Here is a 20037-nt window from a genome sequence, read left to right on the forward strand (position 1 = left end):
GATGCCACTGGAAGCCACAGGCAGGAGTTGAGGGCATGCCCTCTCTCCTGCTGTTACTCCCCTGCAACTGGTACTCAGAGCAGGGGCATAACTATAATAGGGCAAGGGGAGACAGTTGTCTGGGGGCCCACTGCCTTGGGGGGCCCCCAGAGGCAAGTCACATGACTGACTCCCCCAGCCACACACACACCCGGGCTTCCTTCAGTTGTATTCATCCTCCAAAACTGATGTGAGTGTTAAGACCTGGAGCTAGCAGAACAGCATATCTTTCTCTAGTACCATTAAATGACATGCATTGTTCACAATTTACAAAACCTACTATGCTTTTTGTTACCACTATTCAGTCTCATTTAAGATTTCTTTACTTCATGAGCTGAGCTTCAGTGAAGGGGGCCCCATTTTAAAATCTTGTCTCTGGGCCCACTCCAACCTTGCTACGCCCCTGACTCAGAGGCATCCTGCCTTTGAGGTTGGAGGTGGTCCACAGCCCTCGGATTAGTAGCCGTTGATAGACCTCTCCTCCATGGAGTTCTTCAATCCCTTCTTAAAGCCATCCAGGTTGTTGGCTGTCACCACATCCTGTGGCAGAGAATTCCACAAGTGGATTATGCATTGTGTGAAAAAGTACTTCCATTTGCTGGTCCTAGATTTCCCGGCAATCAATTTCATGGGATGACCCCTGGTTCTAGTGTTATGGGAGAGGGAGAAGAATGTCTCTCTATCCACTTTCTCCACACCATGCATGGTTTTATAGACCTCTATCATGTCTCCCCACAGTCGTCTTTTTTCTAAACTAAAAAGCCTCATGTGTTGTAGTCTTGCCTCATAAGGAAGGTGCTTTAGGCACCTGATCATCTTGGTTGCCCTTTTCTGCACCTTTTCCAGTTCCAAAATCTCTCTCTCTCTCTCTCTCTCTCTCTCTCTCTCTCTCTCTCTCTCTCTCTCTCTCTCTCGGCTGTGTGGAGTAATGGTTGGGTAGAGAAAGAAAAGGAGAGGGCTAGGGGATGAGCATATGGTGATATAAATGTATAGATCAGAAAGCCATAAAGAAGACAAATTAATGGTGATGGATGGGCAGTCTTGCTATTGTAACTAAACATCACTTGAGGGACCATCATGCAGTGGCTTACATTTGTTTGTGGCGTGCTTTCCTCAATCACACAGCAGGGAGGACTGGTGAGGATAGCTGCCTCCCACACTTGTGTTTCAGATAAACTTGATTATTCTCAGGAGCACCAAGATCTGTGGCTATTATGAAACAGGCTGAGTATCCCTTATCCAGACATCCGAAATCCAAAATTTGGAATGCTCCAAAATCCGGACACCACGCCATAACAAAAAGAAAAAACAAAATGCCTCCGCTCACTCGCTCTCAGATCCCCAATTCTGCTGCTTTTAAACATGCAGTCAAAACTTACTTATTTCAGAAGGCTGTTAGTGACAGGGGTTTTGTCTGTAATTCTCCTTTTAAAAAAGAATGTCGCATTTAACTGGGATGCATCCTTCAAGGCTTGTTTTCAGACTATCAGACTGGCCATTGCTGAAAGCCCTGCTCTCACTTTTTTTAAACCCCAGCAGGCACACTATTGTAAACACTGATGCTACTGAATATGGTTTGGGTGCTGTCTTGACCCAGCAAAAGGGGACAAGGAAGTTACAGTTGCTTTTGCTTCCAGAGTGCTGACTGCATCATAGAAGATATATTCTGTCATTGAAAAAGAAGCTCAAGCACGTTTCTGGGCAGTGAGGCACTTCAGGACTTGTGGGGCAGAAAATTCAGTTTACGGTTGGACCATAACTCTCTATCTGCTTTATTTATTACTTGGAGAGCAAGTTGAGTGACCCCAAGAATAACCAAATGGATCACTAGGCTTATGGACTTTGATTTCCAGATGGAATATCTACCAGGTATCCGGCATACAAATGCAGATTGTTTATCTCAACTTCCACTTCCAGGCCAAGAGGAGATCACAGAAGAAGAGGATGAAGGAGTGATCATGTCTTCTGAGTGGAAAGCAGCCCTCAGTGCTTATCAAATGCTTACTGAACTTAAAATTTCATAACTAATGGATGGCTATGCAAAAACAGGGCACCTGAACATCTTCAACCATACATGCACATAGTGAATGAGCTGCCCCTTCTCAGTGAGTTGGTACTGAGGACTGATTGTTTGGTGATGCCAACCGCCTTGCAAGCAAAAGTGATCAAAATTGCCCACGAAGGTCACCTGGACATGAACTTGACTAAAAGGTGAATCAGAGGAAGTTTTTGGTGGCCAGGTATGGACAAACACATTGAAGATGTAATCAGGCACTGTATGGCTTGTGCTGCATGTAACAAACTGCAAGACTTTTACCACCCCCTTGATTCCAGTAGAATATCCCAATGGTCCCTGGGGAAAACTCTGGATATAATGGGGCCTTTTGATACAAAGATTTGTTATAGTGATGATGGATTACTATTCCAGATGGCCAGAAATTCCATTTGCTGACAATATTACTACAAACAAGGTGATCTTGACTGCAGTTTTTGCAAGAGTTTTTCATTACTGCAGTTTTTGCGAGAGAAGGTCTTCCTAAAGAACGAGTGACTGACAATGGAACACAGTTTACCCCATTTGAAATGTAGCAATATTTGCTTAACTATAGGATAACACACAAGATTGTTTCCTTGTACAGTGGTCCCTCGACTTACGAACTACTCGACATAAGTATTTTTCGAGTTACAAACAGCAGTTTTAGATCCAGTTTTAGATGCGGTTTTTTCGACTTACAAATTTTTAGATGGGGTTTCCTCGACTTACAAATTTTACATGCGGTTTCCTTGACTTGCCTGCCTGTTTACTGCCTGTTTATTCTTGAAAAGAAATGTTCCTGTGCAGTTTGCAAGCCTTACTGGGGGTATGGGTCTTTTTTCTAGGCTCCGGAACGCATTAATCCGTTCCCAATGCATTCCTATGGGAAACCGCTTTTCGACTTACGAATTTTTCGACTTACAAATGTGCATTCGGAACGGATTAATTTCGTAAGTAGAGGGACCACTGTACCATCCTCAAGTGAATGGCTTAGTGGAAAGAATGAACAGATTAGTGAAAGAAAGTTTACAACTGGCTACTATGCAGCAACAGCCCTGGAAGGAGGCAATCCATGACACTTTATTTCCTTCTCAAATAACTCCTCATTCTGCTACAGAAAAAAACACCTTTTGAACTGCTGAGAGGACACAAAGTTACCACCAAACATCCAATAGCAACAACTGATAGGGCTTTCTGTGCCATCTCACCCTGAGGATGCAGAGATTTGTGACTGGGTAAGGGCGAAGCAACAAAAATGTATGTGGATGAGAAATGGAGTGTGAAACAGTTACCATTTCAGATGGGGGACTTTGTTCAAACATGGCTGCCTTATGAAGTGAGAAAGGGTTGTTCCTGATAATCTGTACCAAAACAAATAATCAACATCTGATGAGATTCTGTCATATTGTATGATGGAAAGAAATGGGACAGTTCAAGACTTTCAAGCTTGCATGCTATGAGAAAAGACGGAAGGGAGTCTGACCTCAGGAGGGGAACTGCAGAGGAATGTGTTCTTTCCTCCAGTTTTGACCTCACAGAGGAGGCTGGTGAAAGTGATAGACAATTCTCTGTACCAGAAAACAAATCACTAACAGCTTCTGTGCCAGAGACCCCAAGAATTAGTGCCAATACACGAGCACTTAGCCTGAGTTAAAGGTGCTCTCGCACCCCTCCCTCTGGCTAAATGGTGGGCTCCCTAAGCGGGTTTGCCACTGCTGCCAAGAGCCACTTGTTTCCTGGCAGTACACACATGCAGCCCAAAGCAGGCTTGGCTGCCTTCACCCGCTCTTGACTGCACTTTGTGAACAGCCTCACGGTGTCAGTCCATTGGTCCATCTAGCTCAACGTATTGTCTGTACCAACTGAGAGTGTCTCTCCTGGCTTTTAGACGGGTATTTTCCTAGAGATGCCAGGGGCTGAACCTTCTGCATGCAAAGCACGTGCTCTGTGATACTGCAGTTCTTCCCCACTTACTTCTAAGTAAGCATGCCTAGCATCAAGTGTAATCTTTCTCCTCTTGCTTGCTCACTTTTTCTTTCTTTCTTCAATCCATTATAATTTAAGAAATCACAAGGAATCCTGTAGAGTAGGAAAAGGACACAAAGAAAGATTCACTGGCAAAGCCACCGGCAACTTCTGTGTATGGTAAGGGCTGAGCCAAACATTCCTCATTGAGACCATCAGGTAGAATTGGAGGGGTTTGGTAAAAGACGGGAAGCAACTATCCTTTCCCCCACTGACCATTTTACTCTGCTGACAGTTTCGCAGCCATGATGCTCTTCCTAGTAGCCACTTCCTCACCACCACCTCAGGATGTTCCCTGAGCGTGACACCATGAGGCTCTTCACACACGCAGGCAAAACCAGGTTAAGGAAGCCCGGCCTGGTTTTGTCTGCGCATGTGCATCGCTGGGATCAAGCTGAATTCCAGCAGCACCTCGGTGGCAAACCTATCTAAGCAGCCACCCTCCAAAATGAGGTTAGGAGAGCCAGGTCTCGCCTAACCCCGTTTCTGTCATCGTCTGCTAGCCGTGGCTGCAAGCAGACTGCAGAAATCCTGGGCAGCTTCAGGAAGGGGAGGGAGACCCCCATAATGCAACACACACTCATACACTGCATTATTGGAGTTCTGGGGGGCAGGGCGATGCATCCCACCTCCACCCCCTGAGCTACCAGTAGCAGCTGGTAGTCATCTAGGCGGGCGATTGGACCGCTGAAGAGGGCACCCTCGATCATCTGCAGGGAGGTAAGCTCTTTAGGGAGGTAAGAGGAGGTAAGCTCTTTTCACTGCTTGTGTGAAAGGGCTCTATGTCATGTATCATCAGGGGAATTCTAAGGAAATGAAGAGGGATAGTGGAGAAAATGATGGCTGCCAGGTAGCAGCTGCTGAAAGAAGTATACACCTCTGCCAGCCTGTCAGCCACTCTGTTTTGTCCCAAACAAAAATCATGGTCAAAATAGTCCTCCCAATTTTACTGCCAGTAGAAGAGGCATGCAGTGCGGTAGGTGGGAGACATTTTAGCTCAGCCCTAAATTGGCCTTGCTTACGTTGTCACTGCAAAGTCAACCATCAAGCTGCATGCAGGGCACCCCCACTCCCACCAACACACACACACACACACACACACACACACACACACACACACACACTTTTAAAAATAGTTTTGTTGTGAAAACACAGTGTTGCTCTCTCTTCAGCCTTTTCCATTTGGGCAGGAAATTTAGCATTAGACTCCTTGGAGCCTAGGATAAAATAATTAAATATGATTCTTTTTCAGCAGGATCGGAGGGGAAATACAGACATTGTATTGCTGTTTCAAGACACCCTGGAGGCTGAGGGTCTGTGGAGGCCTTGTTTGCTGGACCCTGGGGCTGACCAGAGCAGTTGGCGATTGTTTAAAAAGGCTCAAACCTGTGCCTAGAAATGACAATAAATTTAACAGCCCCGTATTTGACCCCCCTCACCCCCACCCCAGATGGGCAGAATGTAAGAGTCCTGCAGAACCTCTACAGCCAGCTCTTCAGTTTTGTGGCCCCTCATATAAATAGCTCATTAGCATCCTGTTAAGCTTCTGACCCCACGTTAAACTGGTCACCACTTGGGTGTCCACCGCAAGCCCATAAAATGCTGCTGTTCCTCCCTGCAGACAAATCAATATTTATTACTGATCAGCCCACATTAGCTCTGCAGAGCTTCACAGAGGGTCAGTGTTGCGACAGCTTGCTCTGGCCATTCATTAACGGCAGCAGGAAGAGACAGCATGTCTGGCTAAGTGGGGAAGAAGAGAGCATGCTGAAGGGCCAAACCTCTCCCTGTTTCAGTGACAGGATGGTTAGGTTTTACATTTGTAAGGATGATTTTGGAATGCTGCTGGTGTTTCCTCACAATGGCATCACCACTGGATGTGGCCTTCATACAAATTGCCTTGCAGGATCTTAACAAAGTCCATTTAGCCTAACATTCTGAGCCTAGTCTCACGACTGTGGGAAACTGGGCTAGAGGAGGCCAGCCTGGTTTTCCATGGCCGTGTGCACCACCAGGAGCTACATGGCTCCTGGCTGCTACCTCGCCTAATTCCCCCTCTCCTAAAATGAGGTTAGCAGAGCTAGCGCACCACTAACCTGATTTCCCTGATCATGAGTAACCACGGTGCGGCTCCATGCCGAGGCAACTAATGAGGAACCCCCCACCAGGAGGCTCCAACAAGCCTACTGGCATTGGGATGCTGCACTCATGTGGGGCATTCTGGGACTTCCAGGGGCCAGGTGGCCCCCCGTACCACCCCCCCAACTGGCTCTGTGACACAGCCAGTAATTGTGTGGGTGGCCAGATTGAAGGAAGGAGACAGCGATCGTCTGCGGAGAGGTAAGCACTTTCAGGCTTCCTCCCCATAGAAGGGGGTAGCCTCCTGGAGCAACCATGAGGATCACTTCTCTGTTTCCAATAGAAGCCCTCTAGATGCCTTCAGAAGCTCCCAAGGGGCAATTCCAAGGGTAATGGATTCAGACATGTGGCTGCTTTTTCGATGTCTTTAACCATGAGCAAATTTTCAAGTTGATATTATATATACCCACTGGCAAAAGAACACCTTGTACTATAAAGCCATATTTTTTTACAAAGCCCTTAAATATTATAGATTGTGTCTGAAAGATATTTCATTTTTAAAAGTCAGACACTGGTCCATCTAGCTCAGTACTGTCTACTGTGACTAGCCGCAGCTCTCCAGGTTTCCTGGCAGGGGTCTTTCCCAACCTTTCCTGGAAATGCCAGGGATTGAACCTGGCAAAGCAGGTTCTCAATGCAAAGCAGGTGCTCTGTCGCTCGATCACCATTGTGGTGACAGATCCCTACCTCATGCAGCTAGCCTCCAAGTGTTGCCCAGAATGGGCACATAGTGGCTTGTGACCCAGGCTACGCAGAAGCCCATTGTGCAGATGAGGTGGCCTCCAAAATGGCCGCTGTGCCAAGGGAAAGGCCCGAATAGGCCAAAGAACAGCTGAATGGGCCGGTTTGGGGAGACAGGGAGGCTAGCAGGGGGAGGGGGAACCTCCACAAACCCCCTTGCCACATCTAAGAACCCCACCCCCAGAGGGGGTAAGTTTAAAAAAATTAACCTTAAAATGTTTGCGAACCACCCCCTGGACCAAACTGGGGGGGGGCAGGTTTCAAGGGGGTGCCAGACCAAACTGGTCCAGTCCGGTTTGGGTCGAACCTAACCGGACCAGCCAGTTCCGTGCACTCCCCTACTAGGCAGGAATCATGCTCATAGTATGCCAGGAAAATGGGTACCTATCACATGACTTTTCAGGGGATGGATGTGCTAGCCACTATGGACACATTCCAAGAAACACCCAAAGGCCAGGTGCCTGGAAGAGTCAAGATGAGCAGCTAAATCCTGATCTTCCCCCAACATCTAAACAGGGCTCTTATTAACATTGTATGAGAGCCAATTTGCTCTTTTAAATCTTCCACTTGCTTTAGTGGGACATGCACAGGGCCATTTTGGGCATCTACTGACTTGGTAGAAGGCAGTTTCCGATACAGTAAACATCTGCATTTTCATGTATACAGTGATCATCTGCAAAGGGGCCACTGTTAGGAAAGAGAGGATGTGCACACTACCCAGAACTCTTCTTCAAACAGAAGCACTCTGGGCAATTTGAATGATTGCTACCTTTCTCATCCAGCACTTTACCCAATTATCTAAACCATTATCTAAACCATTTTGGCTTCTAACAAAGCAATTCCTGTGAAATATAACTCCTTTCAACAAACCTCTTTAAAAAATGCATACTTCCTCTCTGGTGTAAAATTAGCCAAGAACGATTCTCTGAAGTTGCATACTGAAGCTAAGATCCAAAGGAACTCTGAGTACGTGCAATAACTTTAGTGTGCGCTAAACCATTTTTCAGCGTCTTTGTCTGATGTCAGGTCCCCACACTCCATCAGATGCTGTTCCCAAACTCGTATCCATGATGTTTACATGAGTCTTTGAGATACAGCTTCAGCTTCAAGGAATGCACCACTGCCTTTCCAAGGTGGACATTCCAGAAAGAAAGAGAGCTCTAAATGAACTTAATATGGTCAGGGCTGCAATATTTTGCTGCTGCTGCTGCCCTCTAGTGATTTATTGCAGTATATTCCCTACATTTCCAGGGGAACACATATAGGTACAATTGTTTGTTTAGTTGTATGAGCTTGGGTTAGCACTCTTTATGGACAGAGGCTCTGCTTCTTCAACAGTTACATAAAAGAAGGAAGCTCAACAGATAAACCTTTTTTCTTTTTTCTTTTTGCATTACTAAGATAATGCATGCAAAGTACTTGGAATACTTGCTGAAGTGCCATTAAGATTTGCTAGAATCATTTGTACTGGAGGGCAGAATATGAATGCTTTTGAGAAATCAGCATTAATAAATGTCCCTGCCACAGCAAAACCAATAAGGAGTCTTGTGAGATCATGAAGATGAACAGCTGTATTAAGACACAATAAGCCTGTTTGCCTTTAAGGTACCATAAATATCTTTTTTTGTTTTGATATACATGCTAAATAGTTTTATTTTCCCGCATGAAGATCAGGGGAAAGGTGGAGACCATCATTTTATGCCTATCACAATGCTGTCAACAGTAGAAGACATAGGATAAGTTAGTAGTCCTACTGATGGATCAGGTTCATACAAAACTGCCTTTTACTGAGTTAGACCCTTGGTCCCTCTGACTCAGTTTTATCTAGTCTGACAGGCAGCAGCTCTCCAGGAGTGCCAGGCAAGTGCCCAGTTTTGCGACTTGAGATTCTTTAACTAGAGAGGATGGAGAGTGAACCTGTGACATGGAAAGAAGAGGCCTTTTTGCCACTGAGTTGTGGGCCCTCCTAAGTCATGTGAAATGTTGGATTAACATTCAGGGCAATGTTAATCCAACTGGTCTTGCAGTAGCAAGCGTGACTTGTCCCCTTAGCTAAGCGGGGTCTACCCTGGTTGCATATGAATGGGAGACAACATCTGTGTGAGCACTGTAAGATATTCCCTTCAGGGGATAGAGCCGCTCTGGGAAGAGCAGAAGGTTCCAAGTTCCCTTCCTGGCATCTCCAAGACAGGATTGAGAGAGATTCCTGCCTGCAGCCTTGGAGAAGCTGCTGCCAGTCTGTGAAGACAATACTGAGATAGATGGACCAATGGTCTGACTCAGTGTAGGGCAGCTTTCTTTGCTCCTATGTGTTCCTGTATTCCCATGTTCTTAATACAGCTCCTATGTTCCCATGTTCCCATGTTCTTAATACAGCTCTGAATAGCTGATCTCCCCCTCTCTCCCCCTCTCTCATCTATCTGTCTATCTATCTATCTATCTATCTATCTATCTATCTATCTATCTATCTAATCAATATTTTTTTTGTTAACTTATCTTATGATAATGCTTGTTGTCACTGAGGGCATTTCAAATTAAAATAGTATAATAGAATCACATTTGGCCCATGCACCTCATAAGAACAGCCCTGCTGGATCAGGCCCAAGGCCTATCTAGTCCAGCATCCTGTTTCCCACTGGGGCCCACCAGGTGCCTCTGAGAAACCCACAGGCAAGAGGTGAGGGCATGCCCTCTCTCCTGCTGTTGCTCCCCTGCAACTGGTAACCCCTGCAACTGGTATTTAGAGTAGAGTTGTGCGTTTTGTATTTTTTCTGTTTTGATTTGTACCAAATCCAAATCAACCCCATTTTGTATTTTGTCTGAAATTAAGCCTTCCGAATCACCCCAGTTTTGTTTTGTATCTGAATTAATCCAAATCTGAATCTGAATTAATTCAGATTTAAAAATGGGCCACATGGTCAAAAGAGTGAGTGGGGGTTATAGTGCCCAATGAGTAGAAGCTACCACAAAAATTTCAAAGGAATTGGACAAACTTCTGATTGTTGGTGAATTTTTGAAGTTTGCGTGTCTTTCAGATTTCCCCCATAGGGTATGATGGAGGTTTCAGGAAAAGTATAGCTTCACATGGGGAGGGGGGAGGGGGGGGTCCAGAGTGGCGTGTGGTTGGTGGTAGTGCCCAGTTGGTACAAGGAAGCTACCACAATTTTTTCAAAAGAATTTGGCAAAGGGCTGATTTTTAAAGTATTAATGAAATTACGCGTCTTTCAGATTTTCCTTGTAGGGTATAATGGAGGTTCCTGCAGTCCCATAACTCCACTTGAGGGTCACTGGGGTAGCCCAGAGCAAGTGGCGGTGTAGTGCACATAGGGTGCCAACCACCCACATGGGTTGCCAACCCATGAAGTACAGGGTTTTGTTGTTCTAGAGGTGTTCTGAGAGTAGCTCCTCTAGTAGCATATGAGAGTGGATTCATGGTTTTTCATTCAAAATCTCATTTGCTACCAGAGAATCTAAACACAACACCTCAGAAACAACAAAGCCCAGTACCCCAATGGGTTAGCAATCCAAGGAGGTGGTTAGCACCCTCTGTGTACTACACCACCACTCACTTCGGGCCATCCCAGTGCCCCCCAGGTGGAGTTATGGGGCTGCTGAAACCTCCATTATTCCGTATGGGGAAAAATCTTAAAGATGCGTAAACCTCAAAAATTCCTAAGAAATCAGCCCTTTGCCCTATTTGGAATCTGGGTGCATCATCCTTGGGGCACTGCCACCCAACCCACTGTTTTGGACCTGAAGCCCCACATCATAAACAAGCTGAAAGAGTGAAGAGAATGATGAACAACAACGACACTTAATTTTTTTGGCACAGTTATTTGAGAATTTTGCAGCAGGTGGGAGCCTGTCCCTGTTGCACTAGCACTGCAGCACAACCCATTCATAGATTCAAGCAATCTTTCAATAAAAACACTCCCTCCCCATGGAACAGTGACCACAGGTCATTTGAGATAGCAAGATAGACCAATGAACTGCCTTGGTGCTATGTTCATTTAACTGAAGTGGAGTGAGCCTTAGCCCAAACAAATCAGCCTACTGTTCAGAATTGTTGAGATTTATCATCACTGCATTTAAGAAAGTGCAAAACCATGGGTCATGGTTACAAGAAAGAGAGAAGCAACTAAGATTCCTGGGGATGTCAATAGATTGACAGGGGTATTCCCCACCCCCCTCCTTTTGTCTCCTGTAGTCCCATGTGGATGACCTGTCCCTGCAATGGCAAAAGTTGTGAACCACTGGCTTAGACATCATGTCCCATCAAATTACATTGTGGCCTAAATTACATTAGACTACTCAACTTGGGCAACAAAACTTAGACACCAAGACAACTCATAAAAATCAGAAGAAAAACTAGCTCTTCAAAAGAGCCCTGAACAATAGGCTTGTGCCCGAAATGTTTTGGAGGCCATTATGAAGGCCTCCGAAATGTTTCGGCGCTGGGGGAAGTTTCGGCGCCGAAACTCCGATGGGGGTAGCACTTTAAGGGCAGGGGAGGGTGTACTCACCCCTCCCGCTGCATTTCCCCCACCGGCGCGCTGTCATTTTGAAGCCCCTCTGGGTGGCAGCACTCCTCCCTGCCACCCCATTTCCCCCGTTGGCTGGAAGTGGCTGGAAGTCGTGAGCGCGTGCACGCCCGCCATGCGTGCACGCGCACATGGCAGAAGGGCGCGCGCGCACAACGGGTGCACACGCTATTGCGACTTCCGGGCACTTCCGGCCAATGGGGGAAATGGGGCGGCAGAGAGGAACGCTGCTGCCCTGAGGTGCTTCAAAATGACAGCATGCCGGCGGGGGAAATGCGGCGGGAGGGGTGAGTACACCCTCCCCTGCCCTTAAAGTGCTACCCCCCATTGGCACGGTGCCCGTTGGCACCGAAGATCTTCGTGCACATCCCTACTGAACAAGTCAAGAGATTCTTTCTAAACCTTTACAAAGAAAAACCTGTGTAATTTCAGAGCTTTCCTAACCAGCTTCTCGAAAAGCTTCTCCACACAATTTATACCATGGCTTTTAGCTTTGGAATTGCATTGAGCTCACAAAGATATTTGGGTATTTCTTTCTCAAAATGCTGTCTTCCAAATACCTTTGCAAGGTCAGTTTGCATTTCAATCACACTGAATACAACACATACTTAACTAAACCATTTAGGCTCAACAGCTCTTTACATATCTTATCTTCTGCTAATCACTCAGTGCCTCAGCTGGAGTGCAGAGAGTCAGAGAAGTCAATTTGAATTGCAATGCTTTTCTGAAGAACAAAGCATTCTGCCCAAAACACATTTTGATTTGGAAACAAAAATCTATGTGTTTTAATTCTTGATTTTGTTTTGCTTACAAAACCTCTGAAATTCCCATTTTTGGGCACAAAACATTTTGTAATGCACAAGCCTAATTTAGAGTCATCTTGCCTCTGAGCAGCCCTGGATTAACCATAAGGCAAAGTAAGCACGTGCTTATGTGAGAGGGAGAAGAATTTATCTCTATCCACTTTCTCCACACCATGCATGATTTTATAGACTGCTATCATGTCTCCCTGCAGTCATCTTTTTTCTAAACTAAATAGCCCCAGGTGTTGTAGCCTTGCCTCATAAGAAAGGTGCTCTAGGCCCCTGATCATCTTGGTTGCCCTCTTCTGCACCTTTTCCAGTTCTACAATGTCCTTTCTTAGATTTGGAGACCAGAATTGTACGCAGTACTCCAGGTGTGTCCACACCGTAGTTTTAAATAAGGGCATTATAATATTAGAAGTTTTATTTTCAATCCCCTTCCTACTGATCCCTAGCATGGAATTGGCCTTTTTCACAGCTGCCACACATTGAGTTGACACTTTCAACGAGCTGTTCACCACAACCCCAAGATCCCTCTCCTGGTCCGTCACCAACAGCTCAGATCCCATCAGCGTATACTTAAAGCTGGGGTTTTTTGTCCCAATGTGCATCACTTTACACTTGCCAACATTGAAGCACATTTTCCATTTTGTCGCACACTCCCCCAATTTGGAGAGATCCCTTTGGAGCTCCTCACAATCCATTTTGGATTTCACTACCCAAAAGAGTTTGGTATCATCTGCAAATTTGGCCACCTTGCTGCTTACCTCTACTTCTAAATCATTTATGAATAAATTAAAAAGCACCAGTCCCAGTACAGATCCCTGGGGGACCCCACTTCTTACTTCCCTCCATGGTGAAAACTCTCCATTTATCCCTACCCACTGTTTCCTGTCTTTCAACAAGTTACCAATCCACACATGTACTTGTCCCCTTATCCCATGACTGTTAAGTTTCCTCAGGAGTCTTTGATGGGGAACTTTGTGGAAAGATTTCTGGAAGTCCAGATATACTATGTCAACTGGATTACTTTGATCCACACACTTGCTGACACTCTCAAAGAACTCCAAAAGGTTTGTGAGGCAAGATTTACCTTTGCAGAAGCCATGCTGGTTCTCTCCCAGAAGGGTCTGTTCTTCTATGTGCTTTACAATTTTTTGCTTGAGGATGCTTTCCATCAATTTGCCTGGAACAGCTGTTAAGCTTGTTGGAAATTCTCTGTGGTGAGAGAATCCCTTTCTCATTATAGCAGAGTGCACAGAGGCACAACACACAGCGGATTTAGTTAGGCATGTATATGTGCTGAGAGTAAAGTAACTTGGAGCCAATTCATAGTTTCAAATCAATATAAAAGGCATTTATTAAGGAACTCCATTCTAGATAGGAAAGTGAGGATTTAGGATCTCTAATCTATCTATCTAGCTGGATGCAGATAGATTCTGCATCCTCTCTGCACATATGGTGCAGGGAGAGAAACTTGCCATGTTGCAAGGTAGGCGGGCAGGTAGCAAGAGAGGAGAGAGAAGGAGGAAGGAAGTTTGAATCCCTGAGATTAGCAATCTACATTTCAAAGGTATAGCATCAGAGCAGTGGAGAAGTGATGACAAATGTCTTGACCCTCTAGCCCTCTGACTTACTAGTCTGTCCTCCACTGTCTGAGACAAGAGACAGCGCAAAGTCCTTTAACTTTTCAACAAAGCTAACCGGCCCGTAATTTCCTGGATCACCCCTGGATCCCTTTTTGAAAATCAGTGGTACATTTGCTACTTTCCAGTCCTCTGGTACAGAGCCTGATTGCAGGGATAAGTTATATATTTTGGCAAGGAGGTCAGCAATTTCTCATTTGAGTTCTTTTAGGACTCTTGGATGGATGCCATCTGGCTCTGGTGATTTGTTAGTTTTTAGTTTTTCCAGACAGTTTAGAACATCATCTCTTGTCACTTCTATTTGACTCAGTTCTTTAGCCTCCATCCCCCAAAAGTCTGCTTCAGGAACATGTATATGCTCTGTATACTCTGCCTTGAAGATGGACACAAATAACTCATTGAGCTTCTCTCCAACTTCCATGTCCTCCTTAACAATCCCTTTCACTCCCTCATTGTCTAATGGTCCAACAGCCTCCCTGACAGGTTTCCTGCTTCTGATGTATTTAAAGAAGTTTTTATTATCCCCTTTGATACTTTTGGCTAAATGTTCTTCAAACTCTCTTTTTGCCTCCCCTATTGTCACCTTGCATTTCTTTTGCCACCTTGCATTTCACTGCCACACTCAACTTTAGTTGACTTTTTGTAATTGTTTTTATCTGCCGTGTTCAAATTTACTCTGCATTGTTAAAAAAACCCGTATTCTTTGGCTTGGTGAGCGACTAAAGTTTTGAGAAACTACTTAACTATGTATCTGAAGATAAAAGTCATTGATTTGCGAAATATTACTGTAAAGGGCAGTACAAAATATTGATAAAACGTCATGTAAAAGATTTTCATATGTTATGATGTCTGACCTTGAAGATGAAATATTTTTCTCAATCATTCGTTCTGTTGCGGCTATTTATAAGAAATTATAGGCAGTGGGGATTTACCTTAAAAAATCTAGAAGAAAACTTTTTAAAATTTAAATAAATATTATAAGTAAATAATTTGCTTGAGTCTTAATGTCTTGTCAGTTAAGCAATGGAGGGGGCCGAGGGGGGGCACAATTGTTGGGCTGTGCTTAGGGCATCAGTTGCCCTTAATCCGGCCCTGCCTCTGAGGCTGGCCTATAGCCACCAAACTAGTAGCTAGTGATCAGGCATCCCCAAACTGCGGCCCTCCAGATGTTGCTGAACTACAACTTCCAGCATACCCAGCCACAAAAAAATGGTGTCTAGGGATGCTGGGAGTTGTAGTTCAACAACATCTGGAGGGCCGCAGTTTGGGGATGCCTGCTATTGATAGACCTGGGCTCCATCAATTTGTCTACGCCCCTTTTAAAGCCAAGCAAGTGGCCATCACCATATCCCGTGGCAGAGAATTCCATAGATCAATTATGCACTGTATGGAAAAGTACTCCTTTTTGTTGGTCCTAAATTTCCTGGCCATCAGTTTCATGGGATGACCCCTTGTTCTAGTGTTGTGAGAGAAGGACAAAAATTCATCTCTGTCCACTCTCTCTATTCCATGCATAATTTTATATACCTCCATCATGTCTCCCCATAGTCACCTCTTTTCCTAACTATAGAGCCCCAGATGCTGTAGCCTTACCTCATAAGGAACGTGCTCTTGGCCCCTGTTCACCTTAGTTGCCCTCTTCTGTACTTTTCCAGCTCTCCAATCACTTTCGTAGCATAGGAACATAGGAAGCTGCCATATAGCTAGTCAGAACTTGATCCATCTAGCTCAGTATTGTCTACACAGGTTGGCAGCAGCTTATCCAAGGTTGCAGGCAGGAATATCTCTCAGCTCTATCTTGGAGATGCCAGGGAGGGAACTTGGAACCTAGATACTCTTCCTAGAGCAGCTCCATCCCCTAAGGGGGGTTTCTTACAGTGCTCACACAGATGTTATCTTCCATTCAAATTCAACCAGGGCAGACCCTGCTTAGCTAAAGGACAAGTCATGCTTGCTACCATAAGACCACCTCTCCTCTCTTAAGATACAGTGGCCAGAACTATAAGAAGTCCTCCAAATGTGGCCGGACCATAGATTTGTATATGAGGATTAAAATATTAGCATTTTTCTTTCCAATCCCCTTCCTAATGATTCCTAGCCTCAGCCAAATGTGATTCCCTTCTTTTTTTAAAAGAGAAAACCAGAAGAAAACTCTGTCTTCTCAAACCACCTGAGCCACAATCCAGCACAGCGCTAGGAGCACTTAAGTCCATTGGTTTTAATGGGCTTAAGTGTGCCTGACTCTGTGCTGTCCTGTGACTCCAGTCCTGAGGAAAGCAAAAAGATCTTCATATGATTTTGAAAGGAGGGTATGGAGAAACAGAGACAATTATGCAGAGGCAAGATGTTCCTCACTGAGGGCGGGAGGGGGGCAGGCACAGTATAGGCCCTTTCTTGATAGGCATCAGGGCAAGTTTGCTTGAGCAAGTCTTGGAGATGACCATTTAGGTCATTCAGCACAATCTGTTCTGTTTTCTTACTCACCTGGTTTCACAGTCAATGTATTATCAAGCAACAAGTAAGCAAATAGATAGGAACTGTGTTCTATCCCTGTTACCTATGTAAGAAGCTAAAGACAATTCATGTTTCTTTTCTGCTCTCTAGTACCATGGTTCCCAAGAACTATTAAAGAGTTGGACAGATTTGCCAATCAGATTCTCAGCTACGGATCAGAACTGGATGCTGATCACCCTGTAAGAAAAGCATGTTTAAAATCTTCATTATCTTCTTCACAGAATGAGACTTTCAACTGTCATGTTTTAAAAACAAAGATGTTTTGACTCCTTGTGGGTATACAGAACAACTTGAAAATATAATAGCGGAAGATAACAACAAATATTTATATACTGCCTTTCAACAAAAGGTTCCGAAGTGGTTTACACAGAGAAATAATAAATAAAATAAAATGGATCCCTGTCCCCAAAGGGCTCACAATCTAAAAAGAAACATAAGATAGACACCAGCAACAGTCACTGGAGGTACTGTGCTGGGGGTGAATAGGGCCAGTTACTTTCCCCCTGCTAAATAAAGAGAATCACCATTTTATCACCTCTTTGAAGGGGTTACAAAACTTTTGAATATGTTCAGAATGGTCACATGATTCATTGAGGGCATTTGGGTGTGTTTTCAAAATGTGTTTGAAATGACCACTTTGAAAGAGAAAGGAGATAATACAAGGATTTTACCTGGAGCTTTTTCAGACAGGGATTTTACCACTACTTTACTTTGGGAGGGTAGGTGTGCGTTCACATATTAGAGTGCTGGACTAGGACTGGGGAGACCCAAGTTCAAATCCCCATTCAGCCATGAGGCTTGCTGGGTGACTCTGGGCCAGTCACTTCTCTCTCAGCCTAACCTACTTCACAGGGTTGTTGTGAGGAGAATATGTATGTAGAACACCACTCTGGGCTCCTTGGAGGAAGAGTGGGATATAAAATGTAAATGTAAAAAATATTTCAGAGAGCACTTCACATATAATTTGGGGCTTTCCCTCCATATTAGAAACTTGCCGGATTTATTTCCGGGGTTTAAAGAATCCTCTTTTTGCTTCAGAGTATCTATTATGCTCTGAACTCTCAGTAAAGCCTCGTCCTCGTGGTAAACCCACAAGGGTTTACAACCTCCCTCTTGCAGTCTGCAATGTTGCTGTCCCAAAGAAGCATGATTTGTAAACCAAAACTTCTGAGGGTTCAAAAGGGTCTGGCTTCTAGCCCTATTGATGGATGGCATTATCTGACAGGTAAGGTTTTTGTGTGGATTAGCACATGATCCCTTAGTATGCACAGCAGACAGGAAAGCACCTTTATTATCTTTCCCAAACAATAGTGCCTTATTTGAAGTAGCAATGCAGCCAGAAATTAGTGCTACTAATTTAACAGAGGCTGGGTACTTGTAAATAAATTACACATAGTGCAGCAGAGAGAAAAAATTACAGCAATTACACTCATTGAGGTGAAGTGATTAGCCTTTCACTAGCTCTTGTTTCATCTAAAGTGAACGGTGTGTCCTGTACAATTATTTGGCACAATATTTGGCAGAATCCGAGAAGAAAGCAAGGTGAATGGAGATGCAATTGTGCCAAATGAGTGAATCAACCAGTCTCTTATAGCTTTGGTCTGGATAAAACAACAAAGTACTTGAAAACAAGAGAAAATTTTCATTTTTAAAAAACCCCAAAACAAAGTGCATGGAAATGAAAAATAGGTCCCAGATCCAGATGCTAATATTAATTAGATAACGATCCTTTACGCTTTTTTGAGGAGTAGGGGTGGGGGAACCAAGCTGCAATAGCCTGTAATAGAATTTGGATGTGAAGAAATAAGCTAATCTTGGACGAAGACTGGGGGGGGCGGGGCAAGCTGAGAGGCCGGAGACTCTTTTCCCACCTGAATCTCCCTGGCCTGAGCTGGGAGATTTGCTGAGCCGGCCCTGCCTCTACCCTTCAGCCGTGACCAGCAGAGAAGACCAGCTGCTGGAATTCCTTCTGCCAGCTTGAGCCACTGTCTGATTGATTGCCCTGATGAGCTGCAGCTGTGAGGGGCAGTTTGGTCAGATAGGGGTGTGCACGGAACCAGCTGGTCCAGTCCGGTTTGAGTCTGAACTGGACCTGAACCAGACTGGGGGTGGTTTGGCTCGACCCTGAACCTTCAAACCGAACCAGTTTGATATCAGACCGGTTCAGATTCAAAGCTGTTTGCACACCCCTACTGGGAGAGACTCCTGCCTGTAACCTTCGAGAAGCTGCTGCCAGTCTTATGTAGATAATACCGAACTAGATGGACCAATGGTCTGACTCAGTATGAGGCAGCTTTCTATGTTCCTGTGTTTCTTTTTAAATTTTGAGCCCCTTTGGGGCAGGGTATCATTTTCTTATTCCTTTTGCTATGTAAACTGTTTGATTGCAATAATTTTTATTTGATTTTTCCACAACATGACACACACACATACACACAACAACAACAAAATAAATAAATAAAGAGGACTTCCATCTCCTCATTAGAGCAAGTATCAATTACAATACCAAGAACTTGCCTGTAGTTTAATTGTTCTCCCCCAGTTAAATCATACAAAAGTCAACTCTAGGGCATTTTTAATAACATTTTTGTTACCACTCAAAAGCCTGATACAAATCCCTTTTATAATATGTTTTTAGATAAATAAGAAGGGGGTTCCATTCCCTTTTAAATGCTTCAAGTTTATTTCTTAATAATGCCGTTAGCTTTGGCATTTCTGCAAGCTCTAGCACTTTAAATATCCCATCTTCTTTACTCGGACAATCGATATCTTTCCATTTGTATGCAAATGTCAATCTTGCTACTGCTATTAAATATATAAAAAGGATCTAGTATTTCTTAGGCAGTGAGTTGTTATCGATGCCTAGCAATATTGTTTCTGGGCTCTTTTTAAGTCATTTTAAGCACTTTCTTAAGCTCATTGTATATCAAATCCCAATAACCTTTAGACTTATTACAAGTCCACCATAAATGTATATAGGTACCCTCCTCTTTTTTTAACTTCCAACATTTATTTTACATATTCTTGTACATTAAAGCCAACTTTTTAGGAGTTAGATGCCATCTATACATCATCTTGAGATTATTTTCCTTTAAATTAGAACAGGCAGTATATTTCATGTCTTCTATCCATAGTTTTTCCCATTTCTCCAACTCTATATTATAACCAAAATCCTGAGCCCATTTAATCATTGAAGTTTACACTACCTCCATTCTTGTATCTTCCAATAATACCAAATCATACATCCTGGAGACTAGCTTGTCTTCCTTGTCACACAACTGTTGTTCAAATTCTGACTTTGATTGATTAAAACCCTTTTTGCAATCTTGCTTGAATAGCTATGTAAACTGTTTTGAGCACACACACACACACACACTTCCTCCCCACCCTGAAATGCTGTAAATTATTACCATCTCCATCCCACTAAGAATGCCAGCACAGGAAGATTGACTTGACCCCAGCTCACCTCTTTGTACTCACATTGTCAAACTGATCTCCTTCTCCTGCCTTTTTGAACCTTCTCCTTTCTCCAAAGAAAGGAGAGTGGTTTCTTT

General features: G+C 44.2%; 1 protein-coding gene across 2 annotated transcripts in view; it reads left to right on the forward strand.

Annotated features, from left to right (window-relative positions):
- The window catches only part of PAH (phenylalanine hydroxylase), a 75469-nt gene that overhangs the window by 23904 nt on the left and 31528 nt on the right, over positions 1–20037 (forward strand). For both annotated transcript variants that reach the window (XM_053257012.1, XM_053257011.1), the window contains exon 4: positions 16574–16662. In XM_053257012.1, the coding sequence (XP_053112987.1) occupies positions 16574–16662 (89 nt within the window). The remainder of the gene's footprint in view (positions 1–16573; positions 16663–20037) is intronic.

The sequence above is a fragment of the Hemicordylus capensis genome, chromosome 5 (genome assembly GCF_027244095.1).
Source record: "Hemicordylus capensis ecotype Gifberg chromosome 5, rHemCap1.1.pri, whole genome shotgun sequence".
Classification (NCBI taxonomy): Eukaryota; Metazoa; Chordata; class Lepidosauria; order Squamata; family Cordylidae; genus Hemicordylus; species Hemicordylus capensis.